Source organism: Thunnus thynnus, chromosome 13, assembly GCF_963924715.1.
Source record: "Thunnus thynnus chromosome 13, fThuThy2.1, whole genome shotgun sequence".
In the NCBI taxonomy this organism is placed as follows: domain Eukaryota; kingdom Metazoa; phylum Chordata; class Actinopteri; order Scombriformes; family Scombridae; genus Thunnus; species Thunnus thynnus.
In genome coordinates, this window is record NC_089529.1 from 22,507,267 (window position 1) to 22,524,751 (window position 17,485).

Below are 17,485 nucleotides of genomic sequence, written 5' to 3' on the forward strand. Positions count from 1 at the left end.
TTAAGTTGAATTTTCTGTTTAAGTGGGTGTTCAGACTCAAAAATGCAGTGGGTTGTGTTGTTGGGAGTGTGTTGCTTCGGGTACTGGTCCATCCATGAGTTTGAAGGCTTATCAGACACCAAAACACTGCACAGTGGTTTATAATATTAACAGGAGGGATTTATAATTACAATTAAAAATATTTATAACTGTGGAAAGTTATCATGGTAGAAATAATTGTATCTTTGCTCCCAGCAATCAACAGGTAAATAGTAGAAATCCCTAGTCACTCTGCTGATTCGAATGACTTCAATCAATTTAGTTAAAAGATTTGTAGTCACTGACCATGCTGTTCATTCACTTTTTTCCCTAAGCTGAGCAGTTTCGTCATCGTTCAAATGGCCCGAGACCCAGTGCTGATCCTGACTGTCTGAAGTGCACTCATGGTACCATAAATATTTGACATCTGCCAAAGAGTTCTGCTGTTTCAGGGGTTGGGGGTTGGTGGTACTACCAACAAAAATGGCGGAGAAAGTTTGGCACATGGCATTAGTGTACTAACACTTAAACTTCAAGGGCTAAAACAGAAGAGTTGTGACGAAGAGTAGCCACACAGAGTTGTAAGACAACTGTAGATCATAACACATTGTTAGTAAAGTAGTAGAATCGCCAACAGCCATGCAAAGCTGACTATCTGGCAACAGGCAGAGGACATGGGACAAAGTAATTAATATCAATAAGTGTCATACTTAGTGTAGTCAGTGAAAGGAATTGAAGTGTCAACTTAAGTCTAAGAGCTAAGAGGAGTTTGGAAAGGTCAGATGAAGAGCTGAAAGCAGGATTGTCATTAAAAATGTAATAATCAGTTTAATTAGTTGACGTGTAGTCGATAAAAACAGTTCAAACTGTCAGCTGAAGATTAAGAAATGAATGGCAGTGTTTCTTTAAGTCTCGACCAGTGGTTGTTCAACTTTATGACCTTGAATCACACTCCTTAGCTTTGTTATTAACCTTGTTGTTATAACCCACATTCCCGAAGGCTAAGTCTGTGTGTGTGTGTGTGTGTGTGTGTGTGTCACTAAGGTTTTAGATAAACAGCTGATTTCCTTGTTCCTTACAGGATCAAGAGTGTGATCGGTAATGTAAAAATGCAGGTGGCATTGAGCGACAGAACGTATGTTACACATTGATCTCTGTTTCCATCGTCCAGCAGTAAAGTTAACTCAGCCTGTTGATCTTAACCTTCTGTAACATTCACATCACAAATGAAAAATTCAGAAGCAACATGAGAAAAAGAGTCTTAACAAGCTGGATGCAACAACTTCTCATTTTCTCTAGGGATGTAAGGCAAAACACCAGAGAATAAAAGCAGACTAAAGAAAAATCAATATCAGTATTTGTGGTAATTTTTCTGCCTGGTAGGTGGAATCATGGACAGATTATTAGACAATTGCCCTCCGTGCACAAACATGTAAAACGCCTCCCACAGGAGCGAGACACCCAGAATGAAAAAGACACAAAACAACAAAAAACAACTTGACATTTTGCAGGTGAAGCAGAACACAAAACTGCACCTGAACTTCAGTATTTAGTTCACACTGGATATGATAAGAGGCTGTTTGACTCTTGTCCAAAGCTCCACTGACACTATTCTGCACAGAAATTATATGCAATACAACAGCATGCTATAAAATATTAAAGGAAACAATCACAGAGAGCCTGAGATGCATCTGATTTAAATGGTTTTCTCATTTGACTGTATAGAAAAGAATGAATTAATGAAATGTTACCATAGTCTCAGTATGCTGCACAGCTGTAATGTGAAGGGGAGAAAAAAATCAAATTCTTGACTGGATTTGGTTGTAAATCATCATCACAAATACTCAATATTAAAAGACTCAGATAAGCCCTCTACTGATTTTTTTAAGAGTAAAGGTTAATTTGTTGTGCCCAGCATAAAACATCTTGCTGTGTATTTTTTCTGTTTCTTTGTTTCTGGGAATCAACCTTTGAGTGGTGGGTGTGTTGCCCCCAGCCAATAACAGCGTGCAGGGTGTGAGGTCGGGACTCATAGTGTAGCAACTGTCTCCATCTCCTCTGCTCTGCTCTGCTCTGCTCTGCTCTGCTCTGCTCTCTGTCTCTCTGTGTGTCTGCTTGACCGAGGGGGGGGGCTGAGCTACACACACACACACAGCAGAGAGGCCACAGCGGACAAGCTCTGCATGTTTGTGTGGAGGTGTGGGTGTGTTTATTTATGCTTTAGAACATAACCACTGTGAGACAATCAGAAAATAATGTTTTATTTATCTGATTCACTGCTTTGTTCTCGCTTCTCGCTCGACCACCGCTGCTCTCTCTCTCTGTCTTGCTCTGGGAGGAGGGGCCAACTCTGAATGCTGTGTGTTTACACACACCAACCAACAAATCCTGCATAGTACACCTTTAAATGGGTCTAACTCTAACCCTTACCCTCCACTTGGGAATGATGAGCAGGTTTAAACAAAATGAGTCCGACTCCATCTAGTGGAAGAAAAGTAAAATGCAATGCATGTAAAAATCTACCTGAAACATGAGGTTTTTCTCTATTTCAGAGGATTTACTTCTAAGATTTCCTTTGTTTTGAACTTTCTCTCTTTATTTTAATTTAGATGAATAAAACTCTTTTGTACTCTATAGTGTTAGTCTTCTTTGTACTGCTGCCTTTTGATTCTTATTTATATTTCAACACCAGCCTACTGAGATGACTTGTTTGTAACAAGGTATGAACTACTGTAGGAAACAATGTCAGGGAGAGATTCAGCACCATTTTGGAGCAACATTTTGTACAAAGTTTGGCATCTTTAAGAAGAGTTTCTGAATAATTTCCTCAACAGTATCGTAATGTAATCTAAGTTATATGAAGTGAAGATGATAGAGGAACAGAAATGATTGCTCTGATTGTTAGTTCATTTATATAGATTTTACTTGTAAAGTTATAAATAATATTTGACACAAAATCACCAACAGTTATTTTTATTTATAGAAAAACAAGAACATGTTCTACTCCAGCTCCCAGTGTATTCAGTATGTTTAAGTAGTGATCAGTGTTGCAGTAGGATGTGGACCAATGATGTGAGTGTCATGATAATATTGTGCCTTCATGCACATGATACAAAATACATAAGTTCAAACTAGTTATTGACTCTCGCCTTCTGCTTTAATGGCAGCAAAGTTCACTGTTGCTGACATTTCTTTCTCACTCTGGCTGCTCGGACTTCACCTTATAAAATGTGAAAACAACATATGCAAAGTTGTGACACAAGATACAAGACTGAAAGGCCAGAGGTGTTTACACACAGGCCTGACTCAAGTTAATAGGTGGGACATGAGTTGAATTATCAAAATTATGAGAAGGTCATAATTCCTCTAATGACTTGAGGGAGTCGCACCCATATATCGAACATTTCCACCAACACGAGGACCAGGAAGGAGAAAAAAGAAAGGAAACATACATGGTCATTGAACAAACTGCTTCTTGTGCCACCCACCATCTTTAACCCGTCTTCCAGTGAGTCTACTGTTCTGTGTAACTGTTTAACTTACATTCAGCAAATGGACATGGCCTTAGATGAAAACTCTTAATGAACACATAAACACACTCCAAACATACCCTGACAATCATTTACATACCCGATGAAACTAATTAATCTCATCATTGTCTTGAGACACAACTTCACAAGTCTACAGTCATGTAGCAAAATGCTAATGTCAGTCTGCTAACATGCTCATAATTTTAATATGCTAATGATTAGCAGGTACAATGTTTATCATGGTCACCATCTTAGTTTAGTGTGTAAGCAAACATTTGCTTATGAGCACTAAACACAAAGTACAGCTGACGGTGGTGTAAATGCAAATACAATTTCTTGGCAATCGTTGAGATATTTCAGTCTGGATGACAGTGGTGGACTGACCAACATCGGCATTCCTAGATCCACGTCACTAACAAGTTGCAGCTGGCACACTGACGTTTTTCTTTGCTTTGCACTGACATTGTTAGCATGTTGTCTTCTGCTTGTGGAGTAGATGGAAAAATAGACAAATGGATGAAATCACTGCCTGGCTAGAGCCAGACAGCTCTTTCTCTCACCAACTTCCTCTGACACCGATTTAACCTGATCAATCTATCAGTTGCTGACAAGGGAACCAACAGTCAGACACAGATGCTTAACGACATCCCAGCAGAGCCTGAACCAGGATCTTAACAGTCTGTTAGAGGCTATGATGTTCATTTCACCCTTCAGTCAGATTTGGAGAATTAGAACAAAAGCCATACTGATGATTTTGCTATTCTCAGAGTTACAACTGTAAAGTTTAACCTCAGGATGGTTTGCTGTTCTGGGAAACATGAACGTGTTCAGTAAACAGACAGAGAGGTCAGGAGCTCATCAAAATCAATAGGATTCAGTCTGTGGGGACCATGTTTGTCCATGTACAGCCATTCGTTTCTAACACACTTGGGGAAATTCTGACCTGACATTGGAGAGAGACGAGATGTCTGGGGGGGGTCATGGACTGACCCTGCCAGCAGCAAGGCAACAGAAAACAACATTTTCTCAGCCTGTGTCAGGAGATGTAAATAAATACAACTGAGTCCGAGAAAGTGAAGTCCTTTATAAAAAGGATTAAGGTTCATTGTGGAGGAGGGTTTGCGGTCGTGGCCTTCAGGATTCCTCGCAGCACCTTGTAGTTATTGAGAGGCTGATTCTCCTTGGGGGGGTAACAGGGGCCGCGATCTGTCAAGTAGGAATAAGGGAACCGCAGCACCCAGAGACCATCAGGAGGCAACACTAAATCTGTCTGCTCTGGATGGAAAACTGGGCAGGGAGGAGGACCAGGCTGGACCTGAAAATAAAAAACAAACGTCACAGACATCACTGATGATACCAACCAGTTCAGATACTGTTATGAGCCCACAGTTCACACTGAATTTAGGCCATTAGCTACTGTTTTCCTTTTCATTTATATTTATTAATTTATTTGTAATTTGGGTAAAGAGACCCTTTAAATAAATAAAGGGGAACAAAATTAAACTTTGTGAAGTGCTTTGTGAAGTTTTTCAACCTTCAACAATAAGTAGGGGCAGCTTGTTTGTAACTTGAGACGCCAAACCCAGGGCAAAAAACACAGTGGCACCACTTGCTGCTGTGAGTGCAGGATAAATATCAAAGGTGACACAGATAAGCATAACATTTTTATTAACTCAGATCGTCTTTCACCTGTTTTTTGTTTTTAGACAGTCAGATGACCCTGTGACACTGTTGTTTATAGAGACTTTAGTAAGAAAATCAACCTCAAACTATAAAAGTGATGGTGCTAAACTCATCGCATCCAGATCATTTTTCCTTCCCATGATTTCACTGTATAAACTCGCTGACCTGTTTGTTGAGTTGTCTACAATAAGATCCCAGTGCCATATCAAAAAATTTAAATAATTAATGAAGTTATCGCTGCTGTGCCATATGCATAAATTGCACACAGCCCCTCTATCAGTATCACACCTATTGATCCTGTTGCTGTGAGCTACTCATGGAAATCGATGAAACATACATTTGTTCGGTCAGCGTGAGACAAGAGTCTGAAAGTGGATGTTTCATGCCAAATGAACATTGGCAACACTGTGATACTGAAGGAGACGTAGCTGAGCTCCGCTGGGCTCAGGCCCAGTTTAACATCTTGTTTTAAATGATGAAATAAGGCCAACAACATTACCGTCTCCAACAAATAGCACTAAAGATAGATGTAAAATAAATGTAAAAACTCCCTTGAGGTTTCCAATGCATCTATAGAGACTCATTACTGTTGAAATTATGAGGCAGTCATACATAATTAACTAAATTGCTGACTATTTTAGTTTCTCTGTTTGACTTTGCAATACTTGCAACTCAAAAAGAAACAAGGCAAACTTGATGAATTGTGGAATAAAGCGATCAAATTTATAACCCAGAGCGAGCAAACTTTATACAGACTAAACTAATGTTTCATGCTTCGTTCCTCTTCATGAATAGCAGTAATATAAGCTACCCTGGCTCTAATGTTTATAGTTGCATTTCTAACAGTGAGTGTAGAATGAGCAAGTGTAAGAAAGTTAAAAGTGAAAATTGGTGATGGAATAAAGTAGAAGTGCACAAATGTATATGTTGCACACACACACGGGTGCGTGGGTGAGTAGTATGTGAATAGATATAAACACTTGTATATGCAACTACTGCTCTGTTTTTAATTCTTGTGCATGTTTATATATAAAAAAACTGGACATGGGCTTTTTGTAGAAATATCCCAAATGTTTGTATATTCTTTGACCTTGTATTTTCCAAATAACAACACAATAAAGAAGAAATACTTGCAACTATTGGGGATAAAGCAGTCATGGAAGTGGAGTCAGTTTCAGCTGCTTACCTGAGGGTTGAGTGTAACCTCCAGCTGGGCGTCGGGCACCACAATAAAGAGGCGAGTCAGCTGGGCGAAGTGAGCCTTCAGGCCGCGGCCCTGGGAAGGGGAGGGGATGTACAGCGGCATGTCTGTGTTTAGCACCCTGGTAGCAGGATCCTTGGCACCCCCCGGCCCCAGCACCTTCACTATTTTATCAGGCCCGGAGCTAATGAACCGTCGTCCTCTGCTGTCTTCATACTCAAAGCCCACAAAGACCCGAGCCATGTCGTCCCTCCTGCGACTCCTGCCAAGCCCTCCGGTGCTCCCTCGCTTTCCCACGAGGCTCTTGTTGGGGGCTGGCCATGAGGAGGTGCCTCCATCCAGAGGCTCCACCAGTCCCGTATCCTCCTCCGACCGAGAGCGGATCACCAAGTCCCACGGCAAGAGGAAGGAAGAACCGGGTAGGAAGCCTGGCTGCTCCAGACCAGTGTGGCAGTTGTATGACTTGGCTGGGCCCAGTTTGACCAGCGACCAGCTGGAGAACTTAGGTAGCAGGCCCTTGGGGCAGCCAGAGTGCACCATACCAGGCAGGTACTCCACAGTGGAGGGCTGGCGGTCGACGAGACTTGGCCTCTTTTGCTGGACTTGAGTTTCTGTTCCTTCCCCGTCCCCATAAGGTCCCAGGCTGTCAGTGGACTGGCCGAGACTGAGAGCCAGGCTGAGGCTGGTGTCTCCAGGTGTGTGGCTCTGGGCAGTGCTTGGCTCCTTCAGCCTCTCTGCCTCACCAGAGCCTGACGCCTCAGATGGGAGTCGCTGGGCTTGGTTGCAGGCCGGGGCTGGGTCAGGAGTGCTGGGCTGGAACACAGGGAATTCAATCCTCTCTAGCTTCCCACAGCATTTCTCCTCCAGCATCTGTTCAAGAAGAGCGCTGTTACAGAACATGTGTGACTGAAATAGTTTACCCGTGGAAAAACGATTACCTGTATTGGCTCGACTATAAGATGACCTGATTATTGACTTTTTGAAGACACACTTGTTCTGTTGGGAAAGTTACCCTGAGATACTGTTGGAGAGGAGGAAAAGAGTCCTCATTTGTGAAGCCTTTTCTTTTCTATCGTAAAAATGAAATAATACGATTAAAGCAGAACATAAAACCCACATTTATGTAATGTTGGCTTGTCCATCAGTCACATAATCACACTCACTCCTGTCAGGCTCCTGGAAGCGTTCTAAATTATTTTCTATTATTTTCTTATTTTTCAGACTGTCTGTTTGCCTTTTTGAGATCCTGGTCATCTGTGACAGCACTAATTCTTTTCTGTAGTAGAGATGTCAGAAGACGCTTTCAACTGGTTTTCACTTGTCATGAATTTATTTCCTCCGTGGCAGAAAAACACAAGCTTTCAGAAACTCCTGCAGGTTTAATTGGGCTAACAAAACACTTTAAGGTCTAACTGACTCTAAAAGACTCACTATAAACAACGTAAGACGACCCAAACTTATTAAAATGCCACTTTAAGAATAAAAATCATCTTTTATTCGGGCCAATATGGAATTGACAGTATACATGTGACAGTATACACCAAAATTGCCAGAGATGTGTCTATTCTGTTTATAACATGGTAACCAGCCCTTTAATGTCTGTGGATGTATCAGACCATTGTCGGAGTCCTTTTATGGAAATACTGGATTTACATGATATTTGCATTGATGAGGTACCTGGATTTGTATCATGTATCAAATTAATATACTGAAGCTCTCTATAGACAAAGAAAAGAGTGCCAGAAATACACTTCGTCATGAGGAAATGTAAAAGATGTTACGGTCCTGGCTGCTTTGACTGACAGGTGATCTCCAGGAAGTGCAGTGCAGAAAGCACCAGAAATGACAAACTAGAAGTGACAGTTCAGCACCGTCAGAGCTGCACATGTGATGTCTGACAACCTGTTGAGAGAGGAGAGTGGTGTGTGTGACCGTTCACCTGGTAGAAGTCATAGTTGGCGGCCTGGATGTCAAACGGATCCTCACGAGGAGCCTGTTTCCTCCCACAGTTACAGGAGCTGGTGGAGCGCCCCCTGCTGTTGTGGTTCAGGATGGGAGGGTTGCGATCCACGTCTGGCTTCTCTCCTACAGAAATGAATGTCAGATTTTGTGTGTCTGTGTCACTGGTTTTATCCTCATTCCATTTGAATATATGTAAATATATATCCAAACGGAAACATGCAAGTACACATAGAGAACCTGTGTATGTTTGTAAGAGATGTTGCTGTTACATTATGTTGTGTTTTGTGTTTATTTGAATGAGAAAGTGGTACGATGATCAACTTTCCAGCAGAATGTTACATCCATCAAGGTTATTTGTTTCTCACTACTGTGTTTCACTCAGTGGATGTTTGCCTGAGGCTGACTGAAATGTCGCTGTTAATTAGGGCTGCAACTAACGATTATTTTCATTATTGATTAATCTGTCAGTTTTCGTTGTTTGGTCTATAAAATATCAGAAAATGGTAAAAAATGTTGTTCACTGCTTCCCAAAGCAAGATGATGTCCTCAAATGTCTTGTTTTATCCCAAACAACAGTCCAAAGATATTTAGTTTACTGTCAAAGGACTAAAGAAACCAGAAAATATTACATCTGAGAAGCTGGAATCAGATAATTTGGACATTTTTTCTTAAGAACTGACTCCAAATGATTAATCGTTTATCAAGATAGTTGCTGATTAATTTAAAAGTTGAATCCATTAATCAATTAATTGTTGCAGCTTTAGACTGGACAGCCTACATATAAATAAAAAATGACTCAAAATGATTATTTGATTATCAAAATAGTTGACGATTAGTTTTCAGTTAGGCTAATTGACTAATTAATTGACTAATTGTTGCAGCTTTACTGTTAAAAGAAACTACATGGACGATTTTAGTGTGCAGATACTCGTAGTATGTTCTTTTGTATTTCTTTTTACATTACATTACATATTATATTGACCAGATGCAGTTCAGCAGAGGAAAAGACAGTAGTAGAGTGTTCACCTGGCTGAGGCAGTAGGTGGAACTTGTGAACACAGTGTTGGTCAGTGAGGCTTCGCTCCTCACAGAGCTGGTGGCCGTTGCTCCAGAACTTGTAGCAGTCCTCATGAACCTGCAGGGCGTAGCGCTGGAAAGCCACACCACGGGCATGCTGGCTGTACACTCGCAGTGCCTGCGCCAGCTGGTTTTTGTGCACCGTTGTGGTGTAATTATGGGGAAGGTTGGACTGGTAAGCGCTGTGAGCCAGTGGCAAAGCTTTCTGGCACCTGTTCTCAGAGAACTTTGTGTCGGCATCGAGAAAGCCCTCCAAAACCTTCAGCTGGCTTTGCACTTTGGTGGCTAGCTCAGATATTTCTTCTTCTGTGTTGCTAATTAGGACTTGGTGGAGTCTGGATGCGACCTGAACCCATTTGGAGTAGGTCGGCAGCTCAAAGTGTGATGGTTGTGGGTTGCGGCCGACGCTGTCATCAAAGCCTTTCTTGGTCAGCACCAGCTCCACGTGCTGCCAGAGGAATTCCTTCAAGCTGCAGTCCACCAGCTGACTGCCCATCGACATGCTGCCTGTGTCTCCAATGTAGCTGGGCTGCCGAACTGAACGTCGCATCTGCTGATAACGCCTCGGTCCTGCCACTGACGTGCTGGAGTCTTGGTCACACAAGATGCAGTTGGATCGCAGCTGGCCAAGCAAGGCCCCCACAGGATCCTCGTCAACCGCTGGGATCACGTAAACAAATGCTTGGTTGGCCGGCACGGTGAACAAGCAGTTGCTGCTTTGGTTGGTCAGGACTCGGCTTTTACGGAAGATGCGATAAATTTGGTCCTCCAGGGCGTGCTGCAGCCTCCTCCTGGGAGAGTGCTTTTTGGGCTTGTCAGGGTTTCCTCCAGACTCTGAACTGTTTGCAGAGACCTTCAGAGTAACAAACAGAAAAGAGGTTAATATGAAACTTGCTGACTATTGTGTGACTGCTTAATGCAAACAGTGCTGTTGATGTAATAAATCTTAAAGCACATTCAGGGCTGTGACTTACAGTAAGTGACAAAATTAAATCAGTTACAAAATATAATCACATATTCTTGCCTGTTGGCTCTGTTTAATTCTTATACACATATCATATATATTTTTTCATTACCATGTCACATCACAAGCAGGACAACATTTAGGCAGTATGAGGTACTGAGGAAAAGAGTGTAAGACATCATCTCACCTCAGGAACAGCACATATCATGAGACTGTTATAATACCTGAACTCTGACCCACAAGCACTTGTAGCAGCAGAGCAAGCATTAGACAACAAGCACCTCAAAAGTATGTAAGTAGCAGCACAAAGCACTCCCCCCCCCCCCCCCCCCCCCCCCCCCCCACACACACACACACACACACACACACACAAGATGATACTATGCAGGAAATCATTATATTATGTATGTTTGAATGTATAAATGTGATAACTTTTTTGCTGTTCTTGTTTTATCTAATTAATGTGTGTTTTTTCTCTGTTTTTAAGATGCACTGAGGCAAATTTCTATCAACTGTGTTGACATGGCAATAAAGTATTTCATTAAACTATATTTAATATGCAGTAGTGTTACCTACATATACACATACGTAGGTAACACTACTGCATAGTGGGATTACAGTGAGAAAAACCTCTTTCAATGTCTGTATGGCCACCTGACTGTTGTTTTAAGACAGACTTGAAAAATTGTGCAGTGGTTCTCAACATTTTTTTGGTGTCACGGACCTCCAAATTGATACACATCAGACCGCGGACCTGCATTTGATAAGATGTAGTCTAAAGGATCCCCATCTGATAAGATTTAGTCAATCCATAACTGTCTATACTGTAGACTGGTGGTTCAATAGTGAAGAGAGTGAAAACTATGAACAGAAGAGTCATTCTTATACATTCTCTCATTGGGATAACTTCTAGTCAATTAAATAATAGTGAAATTAATATATTCCTCATTTTTCTGGGGACCCCTGGAACTGCTGCCTTAAAGGTCCTCATAGTTTAGTCATTGAACACAGTGAATCTGTGGGCTTTGGGGTACCTAAATGTCTGGGGTCACAGTCAAAAGGGTAGAAAATATGAACACTTGCTCATATATTTTTATGTAAATATTTCAGGACATTATTGGAAACACAACCTTCAGAGTGCCGTTCATCTGGAAGACGAAGAGCAGGCGCGGAGGGCAGGGCCGACAGTTCAGCTTCCACTCTTTGGACACCGGGCAGTCTTTAATGGCAGCTCGGATCAGAGGCAAGACCTTCTGCCGCAGGGCGTCCAGGGCTCTGAACAGCCGGTCGTAGCTCACGTCAAAGGTCTGGTTGGGATGGACGAGCAGGAGGACGTGGCACACCGAGAACATGTAGAGCAGGTGGAGGCAGTGCTGTCTGTCAAGGCCTTTCCAGAAGTCGTGGGCGTCGGAGTGGCCGGTGCCAGCGCTCAGAGACCGGCAGGCCCGCAGCAGCTGACGGCTGTCGCACACGGAGGAGAGCAGCAGGTACAGCACCCGGTCCTCCTGGCTGTACAGAGCCTGGATGTGGCTGCTGCAGTCCGCGGTGCCGCCGTCCTCTTCCGGTGCTCCGAACAGAGAGAAGATGTGTTTGTCCGCCAGACTGTTGATGAGAGACTCCTTCAGCGGGCCGGCCTGCATGTTGCTCTTACCGAAAATACCGACGACACACAGGCCGTCGTCCCGGTACGCAGCGTCCTCCTGGAGGTCCGCCTGCAGCAGAGTCCCCACACTCACAGGGAGAGCCATGTTTGCTTCCTTCATGGTGAAAAATCAGCGGAATAAAAACAACGACGCACCAGTTTCCTGGTCCGCAAACTAAAATGTCCGTGTAGATACAACATTTACTTTCACTCAGTGATGGAAGAAGTATTCTCATCCTTCACTTTATGAGAGGTTCACAATTTTTCAAGTCTGTCTTAAAACATCAGTCAGGAGCCCAAATGAACATTGAAACATGTTTTTCTTGCTGTGATCATTCCTCCTGTTCATACTGACCATTAGAGGATCCCTTCATAATGTACTTACAATGTAAGTGATGGGGGACAAAATCCACAAGTCTCCTTCTGTGCAAAAATGGATTTAAAAGTTTTTTTTCTGAAGCTGCTGTGAAGCTTCAGCCGTCCACATTAGTCAAATCAAGTAGATATCTTTCAATGTTACAATATTTTTAGTGCCAAAGTTCCTCTTTTTGTTACTATACTTCCACCGCAGCTCAACAGGGAAACACAAAGAGGGAACTTGATGCTAAAATAAACTGTAAATGTGGCAGATATCCACTTGACATGACTAACTCAGACTGGTGAAGCCTCACAAAAGCTTCAGATAAACTTTTAAATTTTATTATCCAGACACATGTGACCAGAAAAATGTGGAAAAATAATAAAAAACACAGCAGCAGCGTCACGTCCATATGCACTTTGAATTGATGAGACGTTTCAAGCCATCATGCTCCTCATCAGTTATTCAAGACTTTCAATGCTGCACCTAAAAGCCTTTAGACAAGACTGGTCACGTGACCAGTTGCCATAAATATCTTCCCACTGCAATAAAGAATATGCATTTATTAAATCTATACAATAAGTGGGAGCTATAATGACTACATTCACAGCGTGTACTCAGTTATTCCAGACAACTTTATTGATAACAGTCATAAAACAAAACATATAAACAAGTATGAAAAACAAACAGAGGAAACAAAATATCAGAAATTTGGTAAGGGGGATTGTGCCTTTTACATTCAATGAAAACAAAATAATACATATGAGGAGGAAAAATAAATAAATAAAGAGGTACAGTTCAGATTAATAATTAAGTATCATTAGTTAATAATTTTGTATGTTTTAAAAGTTGTTTGGGTCTTTGTTGCTTTTTTATTTAGGTAGGTAGGTAAAGTTCAGTTTTCGATTGGTCCATTTCATTTTATGTAAGTGGAATTTGCCAAAGATTATAAACAGTTGGACTAAAAAGCTAACTTTCTTGTCCACTTAGTTATTTTTAAAATAAATTAAAATATCACTTCCATAAAGCATGACCATTTGACCAGTTTTTCTAGATAGAAAGTTTTGCATATCAATCCAAAATATTTTCAAATACATAAAATGGAAAAATCAATGAAAATGCGTTCCTTGTTTAGACCACAGAAATCACAGGAATAATTAATATTCAGTTTAAACCTGCCCAGAATGTGCTTTATGGGATATATTCTATGTAAAAATCTAATTTAATATGATATTTATCTGATATTCTCCATCAGCCTTTTTCCAATTCAAGTCACCATAAATAGAAAACCAGAACATTTGCAATGTGGCAATATTATTATCTACAAGGATACTCCAGATATGTTTATTACTAAATTTTAAGACATCTAAATCACCAACGAAGGTATTCCTTCTCTAATCTGATGACTGACTTGTGTCATCATGAGAATTTCTCAGAACCTGCAAAGCTGAAGAAAACCATCTTTTTATTTTATTTATAACTTTATTGACAAAATTGAACTTACAACAGGTTTACTGTTTCAGCAACAGTAACAAGGCAATGTATGCTCAAGATAGTACACAGATAATGTTACATCAATAAAGAAAGAAAACGCAAAAGAAAAAATAAACACAATAAAATAATCAAATTTGTTACATAAGGCTCCAGTTTTCAGAGCTGTAGAGTCTGTGCAGTATTTCAAGTGTGTCCAGGTAGGACTTTAATTAGGTCATGAAGCGACAGTAAGGTTGGGTTTACTGGCATGTATGTGAAATTTTGCTAATAAAGAAATAAGATTATTATGTTACCTTTATTTTTACCAGGAAGTCCCATTAAGATCAAAAATCTATTTTACAAGAGAGACCTGGTCAAGGTAGCAGCTGTACAAAATCAAAATGCAACATAGACATCGTGATATACAAAAATTCACCATAAAACAGAGGAACAGCTATTCAAACACAACTTCATGCCTCCATCACCACATTCTTTATGATGCCCTGAAATTCATCAATGGATATAAATGTTTCTGACTAAAGGTACAGTCCCAAAAAAAGCTGAGTTATCATTTCATCTGTGTGGTGACAGAAGGAACAAAGAGGGTCAACATTTAGCCTGCATTTTACAATAACTGAATTAACTGGATAACACCTGTGCATTATTTTCAGACACCCTTTGCACCTTATTTGAAACAAAAAACAAAACAAACAGACAAAAAATCCTGAGTAATAACCTTGTTTTTTCCCCCAGTCTATCCCAATATACAGATTATTCCAAACAAATGCTAACTGTGCCCATCTGGATTATTTCCCTTATGATTCATTATTAGTTTGTATTTATATAGTTTTTATATGTATAATTCTGGTGAAGTAGTGCTGGAAACCATCTTCATCTTCATCTTCATCGTGTCTCCAAAAAGCTCTCTGACGTCAGAGAAGAGGAGGCTGTGCTGCGTGCGCGTTCATGACCTAAATGTGAACCGTCCTCTCTGACGTCACCGCCCTCTGATCATCCGAAATCCCTGATAACGCGGTGCGCGCTCCCGCTCTGCTCTGCTCTGAATGGGGGCTCAGTCCAGCCTCAGTAGTATATCCGCTCCTCCAGCCCGGTCTGCTGCTCTCAGACGCACCGGTCGCCGACAGCCCCGCTCCTCCGGTAGTCCACACTCATTCAGGTAGTCCGGTTGCGCACTGACAGCCCAGCTACTCCACTTCTGACTCTCTTCTCTCTTTGCCCGGCAAGTTAGTGTACTGACGGGCGGAGCTGTCTCTGTCTGTCCAGGAATGAGAAATGATGGCCGGCTCTGCAGCAGAGGAGAAAACCTTCCGACGGTTCCTGGAGCTCTTCCTCCGGGAGATGAGAATGCCTCTGCAGGAGAGCGACCCGGTGCCGACGCGCCCCTTGTCGGACCTGGTGACCGAGGACGAGGTGGAGGGGGAATGCCTCGACCTGTGTCTCCAGTTCCTCTACAAATAGTTAAGTGTCCTCTTTTCTGTCATGGCATGTTGTTATTTCCGTGCGTTAGTGCATCCAATGAACTCACTATAGCGGATAAATGTCCGTGTGGGTTTTTTTTGTGCGGAGCTGTGTTGAGGTGAGCGGGCTGTGACCTCGGCTGGGTCCGGATCAGATGAGCCGGGATGCCCACTACCTCATATCATGCTGGGTGTGTCCAACATCAAGTTTATATTAGAGAAACATTTGCTTAATTAAAGCTTAAACTGAAAAAGCTGCCTCCACTTGTATTACACTGTATTATATCTGTGCACAAATCTTGCGCCGGCAGTGACAGCGCTGGAGGTCTACAAAAAAGGTGAACCCCTGGTTTTGCGTAACAGCACGACGTCATTATGGTGTAGGAGGGGGAGGAAGCCATCGCCATCACTGCTGAGCGCATCTTCATGTAGGCTAAAAATAACCCCACCGGTTACGTTATTAGCCTCAGTCGTCAGACTGATCGTTGCGCTCTTAAATAAAAAAGGCAGGTGCAGTTGTCACAAACTGAAAATGCTGCTTTTTTTTTTTAGGGGGGAGGGGGTGATAATTATAGCTGCTGTTTGCAGTTTTCATTTTGCAGATCAGTCAGTGTTGTTTTCACCCAAATCTTATTCAAAAGGGGGCTCCAAAGGAAAGAAGACATTTTCACCGAGAGGAAACACCAGATGTGTTTTGACAACTGAATCCATACTGAAAAATGAGAAATGATACCATATTTATGTATAATTTTATTTGACAGCCCCTGAATGAAATCCTTCAGAATTGAGTGTTTGAGACTGTAAAATTTAATCTGTATATAAAGACTGTATATAAATAAATATAGATTGTAATATATATATAATTGTCAAATGCATGAGGTCTCTCTCGTGGACTTTTTGAGCCCTTTATTCACACTTTCTGTAAATTCGCATTTCTGCAGACTTTGCCTGCAGGAACTACCCACAGTTCATAGCGCTGTGGCTGTTAAATACAGGGTTACCAGGGGAGACCTGGAAGTGTAAAAACCCCCCAAAATGATCTTATACCATTTCTAGCACTCGCAGCCTCTTGCACTCAAGCACTTACCAGGTGACGTCAATTAAGTCCGTGAGGGTTCAGGGTTTAGGCTTTAGAAAGGGAAAATTGGGATTGGGCTCCAGAGTTGCTGCTTATGGTCAGCGCCATATTTTCCGCTTGGAGCCAGGACATTCCAACGCAACGCTAACTTACCGAGAACACTGTGCGGTGCAGACTTATACCAACATTCGCTAACTGACATGGCAGATATCATTATCAAGTAACATTAAACTTATCGAAATATTGCGACAATAGTCCCAGAGCTGGGGAGTGAACTGTCAATCACAGCTGTCAATCAACACCCACACTGCAGACGTCAAAGCTATTTGTCTTTATATCTTATTAATTTCCAAAAAAAACCACCAGCACACTTATTAGAGGGCCTGAATTTAGAGATTGAGACCATAATGACTTGTTGACAAAAATGATTGACTTAGTATTTCATAAGAGAAGTTGACGCCCCTTGAAGTTTCTGGAGACTATTGGAGCCAGCATCTAGCGACAGTCAGTGGTAATGCACTTTAAGGGACTTCCGCACTGACTTCAATTTCAAGCCATGGATGTTTCCACTTGGTCAGAAACAGTAAAACTGAGACGAGTCGGGCTGAGAGAGCTCTGCGCCTGGCCTGGTTTAGAATCCAAAATAGGTGCAGAAACTGTGCTGGGAAGAGCAGGGTGGAAGGACTCATCTAGGGCACCTAATGGCAAGGGGACTGCCTGCATGTATGTCTGAAAATGACTTTATTGAGTGGCCAGTTTGCACATGTCTCAGACCCTTTACGCATATTATGCTTGTCTTGGTTTTCCTCGGTCTAATCATTCCTCCTGTTCATACTGGCTATTAAAAGATCCCCTTCAATTGTGCTTTCACTGTAAGTGATGGAGGCCAAAATCCACAGTGAATCCACAGTCAATATGTGCAAAAATGCATTTAAAAGTTTATCTGAAGCTTATATGAAGCTTCAGCAGTCTGAGTTAGTCATATTAAGTGGATATCTGCCACATTTAGTCTTTTTAGCAT

The 17,485-nt window shown here is 41.7% G+C and overlaps 2 protein-coding genes across 3 annotated transcripts in view; one reads left to right on the forward strand and one right to left on the reverse strand.

Annotated features, from left to right (window-relative positions):
- Window positions 1-2,975: 2,975 nt before the first annotated feature.
- smg8 (SMG8 nonsense mediated mRNA decay factor) lies at window positions 2,976-12,238 on the reverse strand. Its single transcript, XM_067608652.1, has 5 exons — window positions 11,566-12,238; window positions 9,421-10,324; window positions 8,372-8,517; window positions 6,418-7,302; window positions 2,976-4,863 (listed from the first exon to the last, which is right to left on the reverse strand). The coding sequence occupies exons 1-5, from the start codon at window positions 12,196-12,198 to the stop codon at window positions 4,651-4,653; spliced, it is 2,781 nt and encodes a 926-aa protein (XP_067464753.1). The 5' UTR covers window positions 12,199-12,238; the 3' UTR covers window positions 2,976-4,650.
- Window positions 12,239-14,996: 2,758 nt separating this feature from the next.
- ppm1e (protein phosphatase, Mg2+/Mn2+ dependent, 1E) overlaps window positions 14,997-17,485 on the forward strand; it is a 41,150-nt gene continuing 38,661 nt past the window's right edge. Inside the window, exons 1-2 of one of the 2 annotated variants that reach the window (XM_067608654.1) lie at window positions 14,997-15,085; window positions 15,193-15,386. In XM_067608654.1, coding sequence (XP_067464755.1) covers window positions 15,202-15,386 — 185 coding nt within the window. In that variant the 5' untranslated portion in view covers window positions 14,997-15,085; window positions 15,193-15,201. Of the gene's footprint in view, window positions 15,387-17,485 lie in introns of both variants that reach the window. The other variant, XM_067608653.1, reaches the window with a different exon arrangement.

Coding starts and splice junctions, on each gene's coding strand:
- smg8 (XM_067608652.1), bottom strand. CDS start 12,198: ATGAAGGAAGCAAACATGGCTCTCCCTGTGAGTGTGGGGACTCTGCTG. Junction 7,303..8,371: donor CCAACTATGACTTCTACCAG/GTGAACGGTCAC, acceptor CTTCTTGAACAG/ATGCTGGAGGAGAAATGCTG. Junction 4,864..6,417: donor AGGTTACACTCAACCCTCAG/GTAAGCAGCTGA, acceptor TTTTATTTTCAG/GTCCAGCCTGGTCCTCCTCC.